Genomic DNA, 14,283 nt, shown 5'->3' with positions numbered 1-14,283 from the left:
CCTGGGGACGAAATAAAAATGTAAAACGCAGCTAAGAACGTCTATCACGGCCACCAGCTCAGCTGTAAGGCGGCACTCACAGCTCGACAAAAGCTAATGCTAGTGCTAGAAAATGGAAAGGTAGTTGTGCAAATGTAAGACACAATATCTCTCTCACGATGAGGACATCAGTCTACGGCCTACAGATGTCACTGCTGTCATAGGTTAATCCCTGGGCGTCACTGTTCACAGAGACATGCATCTCAAATTCAACCTCTACAGAGATTACTGCAAGGCATAAAATTGCACATAATTATATCGCACTGCCTGAAAGTTTTGTCACATAAGGACTGGCAAAAGTTTTAACTCTAGCTCTGCTCTCCTTCCTTGTATTTTTAAGGGCATATTTTTAGACTTTAGTCATCTCACAAAGTGAGTTTAATGTTCTTGGAAGTCAGTAGCTTTAATTAACTTCCAGTCAATTCGGATTAGGTAAAGTTGTCTGCACAATTAATTTAGATGGACTCCCAGTTTAACTGAATGTAGTTCTTGTTTTCAATAAAAACACTAAAAAAGTGTGTTTAAGACATTAAAGGAATAAAATGAATGGTGGGCAAACGTATTCTGCTGAGGTGTTTCTGTGTACCTGTCTGCATATGTTTGACTGGCACTGGCTGTTGAATGTCTATAAAGGTGCAGTTACTGCAGGTATGCCGTGTGTGATTGTGTGAACTCTGATGAGCATAATTAACCTTTTGTTCTGTTTTTCCCAGCTGTGATCCTCTGGGCTTTTGCTGCCAGTTACCACTGACTCCAAGTTCAATTTGAACTTTGCTAACACCAGTAATTGCAGGGTAAGAAAGGTTGAACGGAGCCTGGATTTAAAGTGCTTTGCAATAATGAATAATGGCACAGAGGGTCCTATATCAACAGATAAAATTGTTCATAGTGTTTCCTGCATTGAATGGCCCATGTGATGACGATATGCACTGACACCAGTATCAAATTATATCAAATGTAAGTACAAAAACTGCAAGTCTCTGGCACCTTCTTGCTCATTAAGGCTACATTTAGCACCAAATCCTCCAGGCTTCCTTTGGTCCAGTGGGTAAAAATAGCTTTCAGTTCATTTTCATGAAGGCAAAACATTTAGAAGGTTCTCTTTGAACTAGTAGGCAGGTTATATTCCCACTAGTGCCACCTTTTCTGAAAATATATGCAACTCGCATGTCAGTCTCCACGTACTGTTGTTCGTTATGTTACCAGAGATGACATTGAAAGGACACTGCACCCACAGTGGCCATTTGTCCCTTCTACTAAAGTCTCCCTCTATTCACTAAGCTTCCCACAGACAGACTGAGGTACAGCCTTGCCTAGATAAGCACACAGAACCTGTCTTTATCTGCCTGGCAGGGGGACGTGGCCTAAGCTAAAATAACCAGCAATAGGGGCCCAGCTATCTTCACAAGGCCCCGAGAATAGAACAGATCCACGCAAACAAGAGTGAATAGAAGAAGGAGGAAAAACTCACACTGTGCACACAGACGCTTGTTTAGCTAATACAGCAACCACCTGCTACTGGCCGCTACCTCTGTTGGACCCGATAACACAGAATACACCAGCACTGTGATTATAAAGTGGCAGAGAGTGGGAGGTGGGAATGTGAATATGAGACGGCTCCATTTACAGTACTTTACTGTTGTCGTTTGGTGGGGGAGGAGGGGTGTGAGAGGAGGGAGGGGACTGGCTTTATGACTAATACGGTAATTGATGGAGAAAAGCTTCTCGGGTCATAAATAGGAGCCATTATCCTCTGAATTAGCAAAGTGGGAGACAAAATGATGCACAACCATTCAGTGATTTGCAGAGAATTGGTAAAGGGCACTTGTTATCCATCTTGCTACAAATAGGTATCTTTCACAGCACACGGGACATTTACCAGCAATGTCTAAAAAGTACATTTGGTACTATGAGAGGTATTACAACCAGCAAATCAATTTCACTTACTCCAGGCTGCTGCAGGATCCTGAGAATAGGGTGGTCAGGATGGAGATGCAGATTAGTATAACATTAATTTTGCTTTTTTCTCTTCTTCTTCCTCTTCTTTTTTAAATGCCAATTTACTCATAATGACTTAAAAGTGCATATATGCAACTTAATGCATATCCCACTCACGGCCCTTTTATCTAAGCAGACACTCTAAAAGCCTGTCTGGCAGGGATAATCTTAAGTCTACTTTGTTCTGCTTACACAGTGCATGCGAGAAAATAGAAACCACAGTGTGTCACAAATTTAAACAAGTCAATTTAGTGACGCTAAACTAAGATTAAACTTAATTTCTGTGTTACCCAAACAGCAGACACATGATCTACAGGGTGCAGTCAATATACTTCAGGGTGGAAATTCCTCATCTCAACATTAACTTTGATTTTTGTAAGGCCTAAAAAACCCCATCTTACTAGGTCAACTGCTGGTCTCGCTTCAGTGTGGGATGTTTCCAGGTGCAGACGGGGGCTAAGAGAATTCAAGGCATCGCAGACTTGCGTGACTTAGCCACAGCAGCCACAGGGTGAGTAAAAGGGAGTGGAAGCTGACGGACTAAGTGAGTGACCTGAGACAAGGGCAACTGGAAGCAACCTTTATTAATCCTTACACAGGTTCCTCAGCCTTGTGAGTTTTACTTTTTCTAAATACAGCTTGTTGATTGAAACCTCCCTTTTAGTCATGTTGTCTAGAGCTGTTGAAAACAATGACTGAATTTAAGCTTTTAGGAGGAAGCAAAAGGTCAGCGCTGTAAAAGAACTGAAAGCACTTGATTCACACACATATAAATAGAAAAGCTTCTCTGCAACTTTGTAACTTGTACGGTGTAACTATATGCATCATAAATCTATAAAGCTAGCAATCCTGGACCTGATCAAAAGCCTTGAACCTTATCAACACATGTGTAAGGATGGAGGGATAGAAAAGAAAAACAGGTAGGCAGATAGACCTTTTAGCCAAATGCACATTCAATTGAACGAGTGGATAGACCCACACATGCAACCCCCCACCCAGGCTTAAACAACCAAGCCCCATCAATCAGGACCGATTCTCACAGGCTGCCTGGGCAGGGGCCATCACCATGGAAACCAAGCCTTTACTTGAAAACCGCTTTGCTTTGTCTTGTCTAGAGGTTTTCGCACACAATCACTGCCAAGCAAGCCCAGCGGGCCAAGGCAAAAAACTTGACCCAGACAAGAAAACAGAAAACAAGACAGAAAAAGTGTCTGCTGCTTGTAGTTAGAAAACTGTAAGTTAACTGTTATTAGACAACATTTTCATCTCCAGCCAGTGTCGGTGCATGACATGGGTTATTTTAACTTCTTCATTTATTCCTTGTTTCCCTTTTTTCTCTCTTTCCAGTCATAAATGATAAAATGTTAGCTAAATTGTGAAAATCTTCTGCATCCATTATTTACTTAAAGTGTGTATTGAGTATATAATGATGTATTATGCATATAATTCTCCTTCATCAGTTGCCAAGGTGCTTTTGAGAAGTATACTTATCTTATAATAGTGTTTCTGGTGGAGAAACGTGTTCTGCCTGGATGTGGGTTTGAAAAAGAAGTTATATATGTATGTATATAGTCTAAAGTCAGCTGCATATGTTTGGGTTGTACTCGATTCCTAGGAAGAAGGCGACAGAAGAAAGGCTTATTGAATTTCTGTGTTGGGGCGGTTGCCTTGATTGAACAGACAGTGAAAATTATATCTCAAATTCTTCCTTTTAGAAAAAAAAACAAACTAAGGACACATGACGTTGCCTCTGGGGAATTTCTGTCACTTATTTAATAAACTAATACATTTACAGCCAACAGGGCACGAGGCATCTAAAAGTGATGTGCTTGCATGCAAACTACTGAATGTGTGCCATATTGTTTAACTTTACTTGTTGACCACTTCACTTCTTAAAAGTCCACGGGGCATTGCTCAGGATGTGGGAACCCAGGGTTTAAAAGATAATAAATGTGTGTTGGTATCCAGAGGTGAAAAACAGCCTGACCGCACTGCTGTCACAGGGAAGCTGCATTTCTTAAAAGAATGGCACACTTGTAAAATGCAAATTGGTCCCACTGAAACCATTGTTGAAGGCTAAAGTAAAAAGCTAAAGTCACTAAGTATCCTTCAGCCCATTGGAAATAAGTAGGTGTGATTCCTCAGAGAGAGGACGGAAATTAAGCTTAAGTATGTGCCTGATTTCAAAATGGCCACAGAGCGCACACGGATGAGGCGAATTGAGAACAATTTTGTGTCATTTAGAGACTCACTTGAGGCAATTGACACTTGTTGGCTCATTAAATGAAGAAGACACCTCAAATTGCCAAAGGTGTTATAGGTCTGATCAAAACAAAAGACAAAACACAAAAGAGGAGAAAGAAAATGGAGCGGGGAACAGGGTCTAGCATTTCAATGAAAACAAAACAGCAAATGCTTACTGCATCTTTCTCTGTGTTTAAAGTCACATACAAAGAAAAACACCCACCTTTGCAATCTTAGAAATAAGTGTTTTAAATAGATATTTCTTATTTGGAGATTCTTTTGGGACCATTTCTGCAGCAGACACGAGTCCATATAAACAGAACAGTGCAATATTCTCACAATTAACTTAAATTAAGCATTACAGCATTAGCAGTGCATTTTTTCTTTTTTGTTTAATTCTTTGCACTCTTGTCACTGAGGAACAACACATGAATATATGACATGACAGGTGTAGAAATCCAGATTAAATGTGTAGTTAAAACATTAAGATTAGAAAACAAGATGCAGGTGAGTGGGTCGGAGCATTTCTGTCTACTACTTGTAAATGTACAGCTCGGAGATTTCAACCTCTACTCCGCAGCAGCAGGCTTCTTGAAGCAGTAGATTCAAGTCTGTAACTCAATTAAAAATTAACTTGTTTTCTTCTCATTTGAGAGCGGGAAAAAAGTGCATAGAGTAAACACAAGGACCCAGCATGCAACAGCAGGGTGTACATCAAGTTGAACTGACAGAACTAAATCGAGAGCCTCAAACACAATTTGACTGGAAAAAGATAAGGAGGGAGTTGAAGCAGGCAGAAAGAAAAAGAAAAACTGAGAGAAACAAGAAGCGAGAAACCAAGAGGTGAAGATATTGGAAACAGGAACAAGAAAATGTTCTCCACTAAGGGGCTTCATTTTCTTTTCTTTTTCAATTGGCAGCTTCAAAGGAATATAAATAATTGAACACCCTCACCCCATCACTGAGAGTTCTGGCCAATTACTATTAGAAGTCCTTTGCCAAGAAAGCAACACTTGAGAACTCTTAACAGGCAAAGAGAAAGGAGGAGGAAAAAGTGAGGAGGAGGTGAAATGCCTTAAAAAAAAGATGACAAATACTCTGGTTTACCTGTTAAAAAAATATTAGCAGAGAGTAAGAAAAAGTTTGGGGTTTCTATATACAAAAGAACAAAATAAAAGAATTCAAACTTTGAACTTGAGCGTAAAACAGTGTGCTTCTCAACAGGAAGTAACAAAAACAAAACTTATTTCTCCAAACGAAAGGAGAAAAAAATCCTCATGAATTCTATCTGATGTTTTCACACCTGCAATTGTATTGCAATATCAATACAATTGATAAAGACATAGTCACAAAAAATATAATATGGCATCACTTCTACAGCTGAAGTTTAAACATGAAAATTTTTTTATTTATATAGGGGTACCCAGGTAGCATGTTTGATTTAGCCATTTCCCCCCCCTTTTTGAACACCGGATACTCTTCCTGACGTGGCTCCAAAGGGATCTGTATCTCCTCCAGGTACTGAACCAGGATCCCTTTGCTTGTTAGCTGAATCTGTAACCCACTGCACTACAGAGCCAACCAGAGGTTTACAAAATTGTAAACACTTCTCATTAGAGCCCAACTCACAAGTAATGTGTATGTATATAAATTATTTGTGACAATCAATTTCAGCAAGTTAATAAACAATGACCCCATTATGTCCCCTTTTAATCATGTCATTCATGCTTCTAAAGAGTCCAATACGCTGACAGTGTTGTTCGTTTTTTTAAACCCTTATATCGGTAAAGTAGGCCTCTATTTTGGGTATCAACAGAGACTCTTTCTAAAGGAAAACAGCCTGCCCTTTTAACCAGAACTGTCTGATATAGTTAAAGCTTTATATTCTTTGTGCTGGATGCTTTTCTACCTTTAATCGTGACTTTAAAGCATTCTATAAAGATATGAAAAATTACTCAATCGTTAACTACATTTCTTTTGTTACTGGTGTGGTCTTTGTATCATCAGTGTCTGAGAATTAATTGGCTTGATTAAATGAACTAAAAAAATACCCAAGAGCTCAAACAAATTAAAAATAAAGAAAATCACATGTAAGCAAAAGTATTGTTGTTGGATGATACTGGCCTAATACAAATGTTATACTTCTATAGTTTATCATTATCTTACAGCTACCTGTGAAAAGGCTCAGGTGTAACTCTACGCATAAGCATATTTCAAACTTTGCACACACACACAGACATTTACATTTGTGTACCTGAACATAAATGTATGCAAATATAGACATTCACACAAGCCAAGCATTATTATGGTTGGGGTGGCAGGATTTATTGAGCCATATTTCTTTCTCTTTTGATTAAAAATGTCTCCTTCTCACCGTGATTTATGAGTGTAAATAAAAGGAATGGAGGGCAAGGGGAGATGGAGAGAGAGAGAGACAGAGAGAGAGAGAGAGACGCAGAGAGAGAGGGGAGGGACGTGAGAGGTGGGGATGACATCATGCTTTCAGTTGGGCTTTTCTGCAAAACGGTGGCATCCTTTCAGTCCAGCAAGTGGGAGTGAAAATAATTGGACAACTGCACTACTGGGCTGTGTGTGTCTGGCCATGAATGTGGGGGTGAAAGCCATTCAAAGGGAGGAGAGGAAGGTAGCCTGTGCTTTTGTGCATATATTTCCAAGCATAATAGTGCGGCCCCCAAAAGAGATGAGAAAAAGGAGTAGGACAGCATGCATATATGTGCCTGTGTGTGACTGTGTGTGTCTTTTTTACCCCCAAAAAGGGAGAACAACAACAACAACAAAAGTACAAGCTTGTGAGTGAAACAACAGGACAGGGCGAGGAAGTCTGACAAAAAACAGCAATCTCATCTACAGACGGCATCGACAAAGATGGGCAGAGAGCCCTACTGTTTTGAGACAGTGAGAGGGTGGGTGATGGCAGTGGGGTACGGGGGGCTAATCTCCATCAAAGATGAAGCAGATTGCACTGATTGTTATTTAAACCAGGGCGAGCAAACAGAGGCTGCGCGAGGGAGAAACGCAGTCGTAATAAACAGTCGGCGAGTGGACAGAAGACAAGAACATTCTAATGAGCCACATATTAAGTTCAGGGGCTCTAAGACGTTTACTTTCGCTCCGCATTCGTCTGTGGCCTCACTGTCAGTGAGAACAAAGACATCTGTTTGACATCTGTCGGAGTGCAGTTTTAGATATTTTTTGCCAGCTGAGCTGAAAGACACTCCAATTATGTTACCAGACAGTCAAACCACTGTGCAATCAAAGGTTCGCCTCTGTTGGAACATGAGGAAAATCAAGCAATCGTGTCATCATGAACCACTAAAAACAAATTCATTGAATGTCAAATTGGAGATAAAAGAAAATGCGGAGCAAACAGAGTGGAAAATACAATATCCCTCTTAAATTGTTCAAGGTAGACAACAAAAGTCAGCAATGACTGTGAAATAATGTGTCTAATCTGTTACTTCCCATTTTAAGGACTTATCACTGACATATTCCAGGGCTAATACACAAACATTTAGCTCATAGAAATCTCGCTATGTACTCTGTTACTAACTATGGAGGACACTGCATACAGACAAATACAATGCCTAAATTAGGCAATTATTATGTGATATTAATCTTTTTATATGAAAATAAGTGCATTGTCAGAACATTATCCAAATATCGAATACCCACACAATGACTTACAGCCTATCCAAACAGGAAGCATCTTAGCCAAGTTATTCTATCATGACAATGCTATCTAACATCATACTTTCTGGTGGATATTGGGTAGGTTGTTTATAAAGTCAGCGGTTTGATCCCTGCCTCTTCCAGTCTGCACGTAGAACTATCCTTGGGCATGACACTGAACCCCAAGTTAACCCTGGTGTATCCATGAGTGTGCACATGAATTTTAGAATTGGTTAATGTGGCCATATACAAGGAGAAGTCCATGTATCACTTAAACAACACCTCTGTCTGTATAAGCCGTGTTTTACACGTGGCTCCAGTGATGTAAACATACAAGTGCCCTGTAATTCCAGTAGTGGAATTTACTGCCTAGTCCACGTTTGCATAGACACAAAAACACAGGCCAAAGGATTACCGCTACAGCTAAATGAATATGGCTTTGGTTTTACAAATAAGCTTTTTCTTTCCTCTGGCTACTCTAAAGCAGTCCCACCTAGATAAGATGTAAACAGTCATTAGCATGCAATCTTTAAATACAAATGTGCAGTCGCAAAATGCAACAAAAGCATCTTGGAAGTGCTCAAAGTAAAAAAAAAGGTTCACCAAAGCTTATATAATGTCCCTCTCTCCCCCCTTTTTTGTGATTACTCCACTTTTTAATAAGTTTGCAGATATGAGTGATGAACCTGTTAAAGGCACCAAAATTGAGAAGATCTTGGTACTTACTGGCGTTGGAGCCGGTGAGCAGCAGTGATAGCAGCAGAGTGATCACAGGCAGCAGGACTTGCAAGGAGATGGGCAGGGCACCACTGGTGGCCATCTTGGCTCTGGTAGGGAAGGGGGAGGGGGAGGGTAGGGTCGGAGTGACCTTTGACCTGGCCGGAGAGCCGAGGCCCCAACTGCACGAGGACGTGTGGGGTCTTCAAGCAGGACAGCTTGACGCTCTGCAAAACACAGAATAGGAAATAAATATGAATAAATAAAAGTGATGAACCCAAAAACACTTGTTACCTATATTACTTTGTAACAATCAGATTTTGTCACAGTACATTAATCATCATACTTCTTAGCATTTATATTCTATGAAACTAAAGTGTCATAACAATTTCACTGTTGCAACAATTCCATATAAAACCTCCAGTTCCACAATGGTGGTTTTGCCCACAGCAAAAGAACACAGGTCACGACAGTCTGCTGCATTTTCTACAATCCCTCATTGGCGGTAACGCATAAATGGAAGAAGGTAACAGGTTATCAGTGGCACAGCTGGGAGTAAAGGCGCCACATCCCCAAACCTTTAACATTCCGATCTCACAACCACTGTTTTCTCACATCCCTCAATTAGCAGGGCAGGGCTGCCGCTGCTTTCTTTCTTCTTCGCCTCCTAATCGCCTGATCTTGTCGTTATTTGCTTATCTCACCGCCTTGTAATTATACAGGCACCTGACGATATCCCAGGCATCGTCTCTTTGTTTTACTCAAATTGCCATTAATCCCCCAAGCTGCACAGAGAGACCAAGGAACCCAGGATGACACCCACTACACTCCCACCCACACAGGCACTCCTCTTCTCATTGATATGGCTGGTGCTGCGCACAGACACCACCAAGTGGTAATACATACTCTTTAATTAACAAGATATGCATAAAGAGACACACAAAGACAGAACTAGGAGCAATCACGACATGAATGTGATGAATATGTGCTGACATACTTTTACCACTTACAGAGAGATATTCAGTGTCATGCTCAAGGACGCTTAAACGCAAAGCTCTGTCTGTCTCAGCAATCAAGCTGTGAACATGAAAACCCAAAACCGTGCGCTCTCAGAGGACCCAGATCAGAGGACAAAGTGTCAGCCAGCATCTGCCCTGCTTTGGTGTCCTTGTGCAAGACGGTGAACTCCCCCAAGCTCCAGGGATTCTGCTTAGCTGAGGTGACACAAGGGGTGGCAGCGATTTACTAGAAGGGAGATTAACTACCTTGCACTGTAGGTGGTTAACAAGGGTACAACTGAACTAATTGTGTAGACGACGTACAATTTATCACTGTTTTTGTTTTGTTTTTTGGCAACACGTTGATCTTTGATATATTTGAACAATAATTTTCTAAATGTCCCTGAAAAAAGCATTTTTACCTGCTTCACAGCTCAGGTTTTAATGAAAGAGGTATTATTCAACTACAGAGGCCAAATAAGGGAACGAATATACTTAAAAAAAAAACATTCAGATGGATTCAGGGTCAAAAGCACATTGGCACACAAGCCATCATGGAAGTTCAGGGATGCATCATTTCAACGCGTACTACACTTCATCACTTAACCTCATTGTATCATGTCTCAGTTATCTTGGTGACCTTTTATTGGGAGTAGAAGACTGAGATACAAAAGCTTCCATTACCTTAATTCAATGAAATAAAACGAATAAGTAAAAACTAAAATAAATAACTTAAACAGATTAAAATGAAATTAGACAACCCTACCTACAGGTTTGCGATTTAGGTCAAACAGTTAAATTCTCAGGAGAGTTAAAAAGGTTAATATAATGCAGCTGTTTTGCTGGGCTCCATTTTTTGACTGTGGCCTTGTGAGAGGCAGAAAACCAGGGCTAATTGCAGTGTAACCGAGCACCCCAGACAGCAGGCATTTAAGAGTGCCCCACCCTTCACAACTCCTGGACCAGGCTCACATAGCAGACACATGCTGCTGCAGGCGCACTGAAAATTAAGCCCCAAACACATAGAGCCAAATCCATATATAACACAAAATCTATTCACCTCTAAACCCCCCAGTCCTCCCTATATGTAATGAGCAAGAATGTGGAAAATATGTAAGAAAAACATGCCGCAGGCACACTTACAAAAACACAAAAGGCGCGATTAACAATAGGCCTTTTGTGGCAACACCATACCAAGAAAGAGTGGGTGTTTTTCAGAAGCTCAGCTCATCTTTCAACACAATACTACACGCACACGACCAACATGTGTCCTCGCTTTTTTTTCTTCTTCTTTGCCAGGAGGGCCAGTGATGTCATTGGTAAGAACCGAGTAAAATACACATAAACAGAGAGAATAGAGGGGGAGTAAAAAACAGTCTAGAAGTTATGAATGATGGCTTTATTGTTCTGACTTTAAACACTGGGGTTGACAGAGAGAATCTCGTGTATCTGTAGGGAATAACTCTCTGTTCACAACATGCCTAACTTGTGATTTATGGGTCTCCCCTTAGGACATGGCTTACTATCATCACCTCTGGTTGCCATATAAACTTCACAACACAACTACATCAGCTATTGTTGTTGAACAGCCTCACCAAACATAGCCTAAAACCATATGGGTGCTGGAGATTAACCATGGACGCTGGGTATAGTGCTTCATTCTGCCTTCGTTTTAGTAAATGGAAGACAGAGATTACACAGACAAGTGTGCATGGAAAGATGAAAGTTGACTAAAAAGAGGGGATAAAAAAGTCAAAGTAAAATATTTGGGCTAGCATGCACCACCAGAAATGAACTTTAGCATGTCTTAGTAAACTAACAGGGCGATAGGAAAAAGGTATTTCCTTCATATCTCCCATAGGTGTTCATATGAGTAGGGACTAAAAAGCATAAAATTCACACCATTTTAATACTCATCAAAGAGTGACCACCCATGCCCTGTAGATGGGAGTGTGGTCAATGTGCAAGAGACCACTCAGGTAATCACACAAAATACACCTGTACTGATGTTTACCACGGCCATTAACTCCAAGCTGGCAAATATCTGTAACTTTACTCACAATCTGAAGGTAACACAGCAAATGTTAGTTAGCGTGCTCCAGTGTAGTTACTGTTTATGTTAATTCTAATTTTTATTTCTAAAATGTGTTGATCTGTGAATCTAGATGTAAAAAGCGACTGAATAAGGAATCTATTGTATCTAAGTATTTGCAAGTAGATAAGACACAAACAGAGAGTAGAATATCACAAGACTGTCTGACACACATGTATCATGTATCAGTGAAAATCCCCTTTGAAGTAAACTAAATTAAAAAGTGCTGCACACTTTTTGATTAAAACCCATACAGAGACAAAGTCTATTCATTACTTTGGGCTATTCCCACTGATGGGCAATGAATATATTTTGAAGCTAGAACTTTTATCCCATGTGAAAACTGCCCATCACTCGAGATATTAACCCAGAGCCAAGCTTCAGTAATTACAGCCAAAATGGCAGCACAATTTCCACTGAGTGGTGGCAGTCACTGGCTATTAGGGACTCTCACTTTGACATGGTCAAGCTTTAAATTCGGCTCGTTTCCCCATGCAATATTGATACTAATGCATTTGTTTACTAAGATTGAGAAAGGCACTGAGGGGAAGGGAAGATGGGAATCCACGCCATAAGCATGAAATGAGAGTATGACAAGTTAATATAAAAAGTGCGCATATGCACACACGCACATAACCACACTGCACTGCAAAAAGTAAAAAAAAATAAACAAAAAGCAGAAATGAATCCTTAAAAAAAATAAAGTTACAGGTATGTAAGCATATGGAGACCACGAGAGTCACAACTTCAATACAAGATGTTTTTATCCACTCATGCACTGTACTGTTACAAAGATAGTAACTGTAATAAACACACAGATACACACACACACACACTGAAGATGTGAAGTTGCATTTACACTGAGAAAAACTACTTATAACCTGAGGGACCACATTAATAATCCCTTTTATGTGATGAACAGTAAGCTCACTTCAGACACACGGTTAAAAAGACCACAGTTTGGTTGGGCTTCGCAATCAAAACCGAGTGTTTGATGTCTAGACTCTCAAAAAGAATAATATTTTCAGTGTTTGTACTCCAAAAAGTAACTCTGGGGGCTTTAGAAAGAGTGAGTTTTTCATAGATTGCCAGGTTTCCAGAACGCCTGTAACACAGTCTAATTTTGCCAGGCTGTAGAACACTGGCAGCTCACCATCCGTCCAAAGACAACGATCAATCTACTGCAAAACAGCCTATACATATATATTTAACTCAGTCATTGCTGACATAACATCAACAACACATAACAACACAAGCGTGATCAAAACTTTTCTAATTCCTGCAACAAATTACTAGTAATTTTAATATGTCAGTTTTTAACTATTAAAAAAAAAACAACTGAGGGAGATATGTTAAAGAAGAAGGAAATGCTGGATTTAAATGAACACGACAGGGCAGATGCCAGCCCCTCCCGTAGGATGATGATAACAGAAACAACAGCAGCAAAAAGAATCCTTTTCCATCACTCTCATGCTCAAACTGTGCTAGTTGCTCTTTATGCTTAGCCTTCAAGCTGCTGTCTCTCTCTCTGCAGTCTTTCACCTTAGATGAAGTTTTTATGCGTCAGCCTCGTGTTACAGGCTTTTACTTCAGCCACTTTACTGCTTTTCATCGATTCACACCTTATAGAGGAGCAACAACACAAGGATGCAAGACGCTGGACATTCAGCTGATCAGGAGCCTGTACTTGTGTATGAATGCGATTGAGCGTTGTATGAGTGACACTATGTTTGCAAGCCCGAAGGACTTTATTTAATCAAACTAAGATCTGCATATTCTGCTGTTTCTTTGTATGCGTTTGTGGAATGATTTAAGTATGAATGCCCATATAGTTCTTCCTTCTGTGAGTTACTCTATATGTCTGTCTCTGTAAGAAGCACAGCTACACAAGACACTCGCCCAGGCCTGAGCTATAAAACAAGTCTATAGAGACCATCTGTTTTTTACCACGCTGAAGTCCTAACTGTATTGATTCCATATGTCACTGGTAAGGAACACCACCAACCAGCTACACACACACACAGACACGTACTCATCCCCTGTATCTTATTAGTTTTCTGCATCAGAATTTTATGCATATTAAGGGAAAATCTGAGATGAGGGTGTGAAGAAAGGTATGTTTGTCTTCTAAATATTTCCTGATCAGACAAGTCATCATCCCAATCTTCTACAGCGTCTCTGTTTTATTTTTCTTGCCCATTCCCCTCCAATCCCTCATTTCCTCTCTCTGCTTCCCTTCCCCCTTGAACTCATGCATACTAAACTATGCTTGCATTGCAGATGTTTGGTAGGAAATCACATGAATTTGCATGGAACTGCAGGACTATTATGTAAATGCCCCAGTGTGTATCTACCTCCCAGCCTCACTCTTTCGTTGCCATCCGCTCCGTGCAGAGAGATCAATGTCAAAGAAATTTGGAAAAAATGGTATACCTGTCATTCAGCACATGTAGAGAAGCCCCGGTGGAACAAGAAATGCTCACATAAGGAAAGCATATTAGATAT

General features: G+C 40.3%; 1 protein-coding gene across 5 annotated transcripts in view; it reads right to left on the bottom strand.

Annotated features, from left to right (window-relative positions):
• ptprsa (protein tyrosine phosphatase receptor type Sa) overlaps positions 1–14,283 on the bottom strand; it is a 180,326-nt gene that overhangs the window by 125,979 nt on the left and 40,064 nt on the right. For all 5 annotated transcript variants that reach the window (XM_085371935.1, XM_085371934.1, XM_085371937.1 and 2 more), the window contains one exon: positions 8,698–8,915. In XM_085371935.1, coding sequence (XP_085228061.1) covers positions 8,698–8,791 — 94 coding nt within the window. In that variant the 5' untranslated portion in view covers positions 8,792–8,915. The remainder of the gene's footprint in view (positions 1–8,697; positions 8,916–14,283) is intronic.

This window comes from Diplotaxodon limnothrissa, linkage group LG15 (assembly GCF_057381915.1).
Source record: "Diplotaxodon limnothrissa isolate DT_005_m linkage group LG15, D_limnothrissa_male_GT1.1, whole genome shotgun sequence".
Classification (NCBI taxonomy): domain Eukaryota; kingdom Metazoa; phylum Chordata; class Actinopteri; order Cichliformes; family Cichlidae; genus Diplotaxodon; species Diplotaxodon limnothrissa.
Note: the sequence above shows the minus strand (reverse complement) of the source record. Positions and strands in the feature narration are given on the sequence as shown.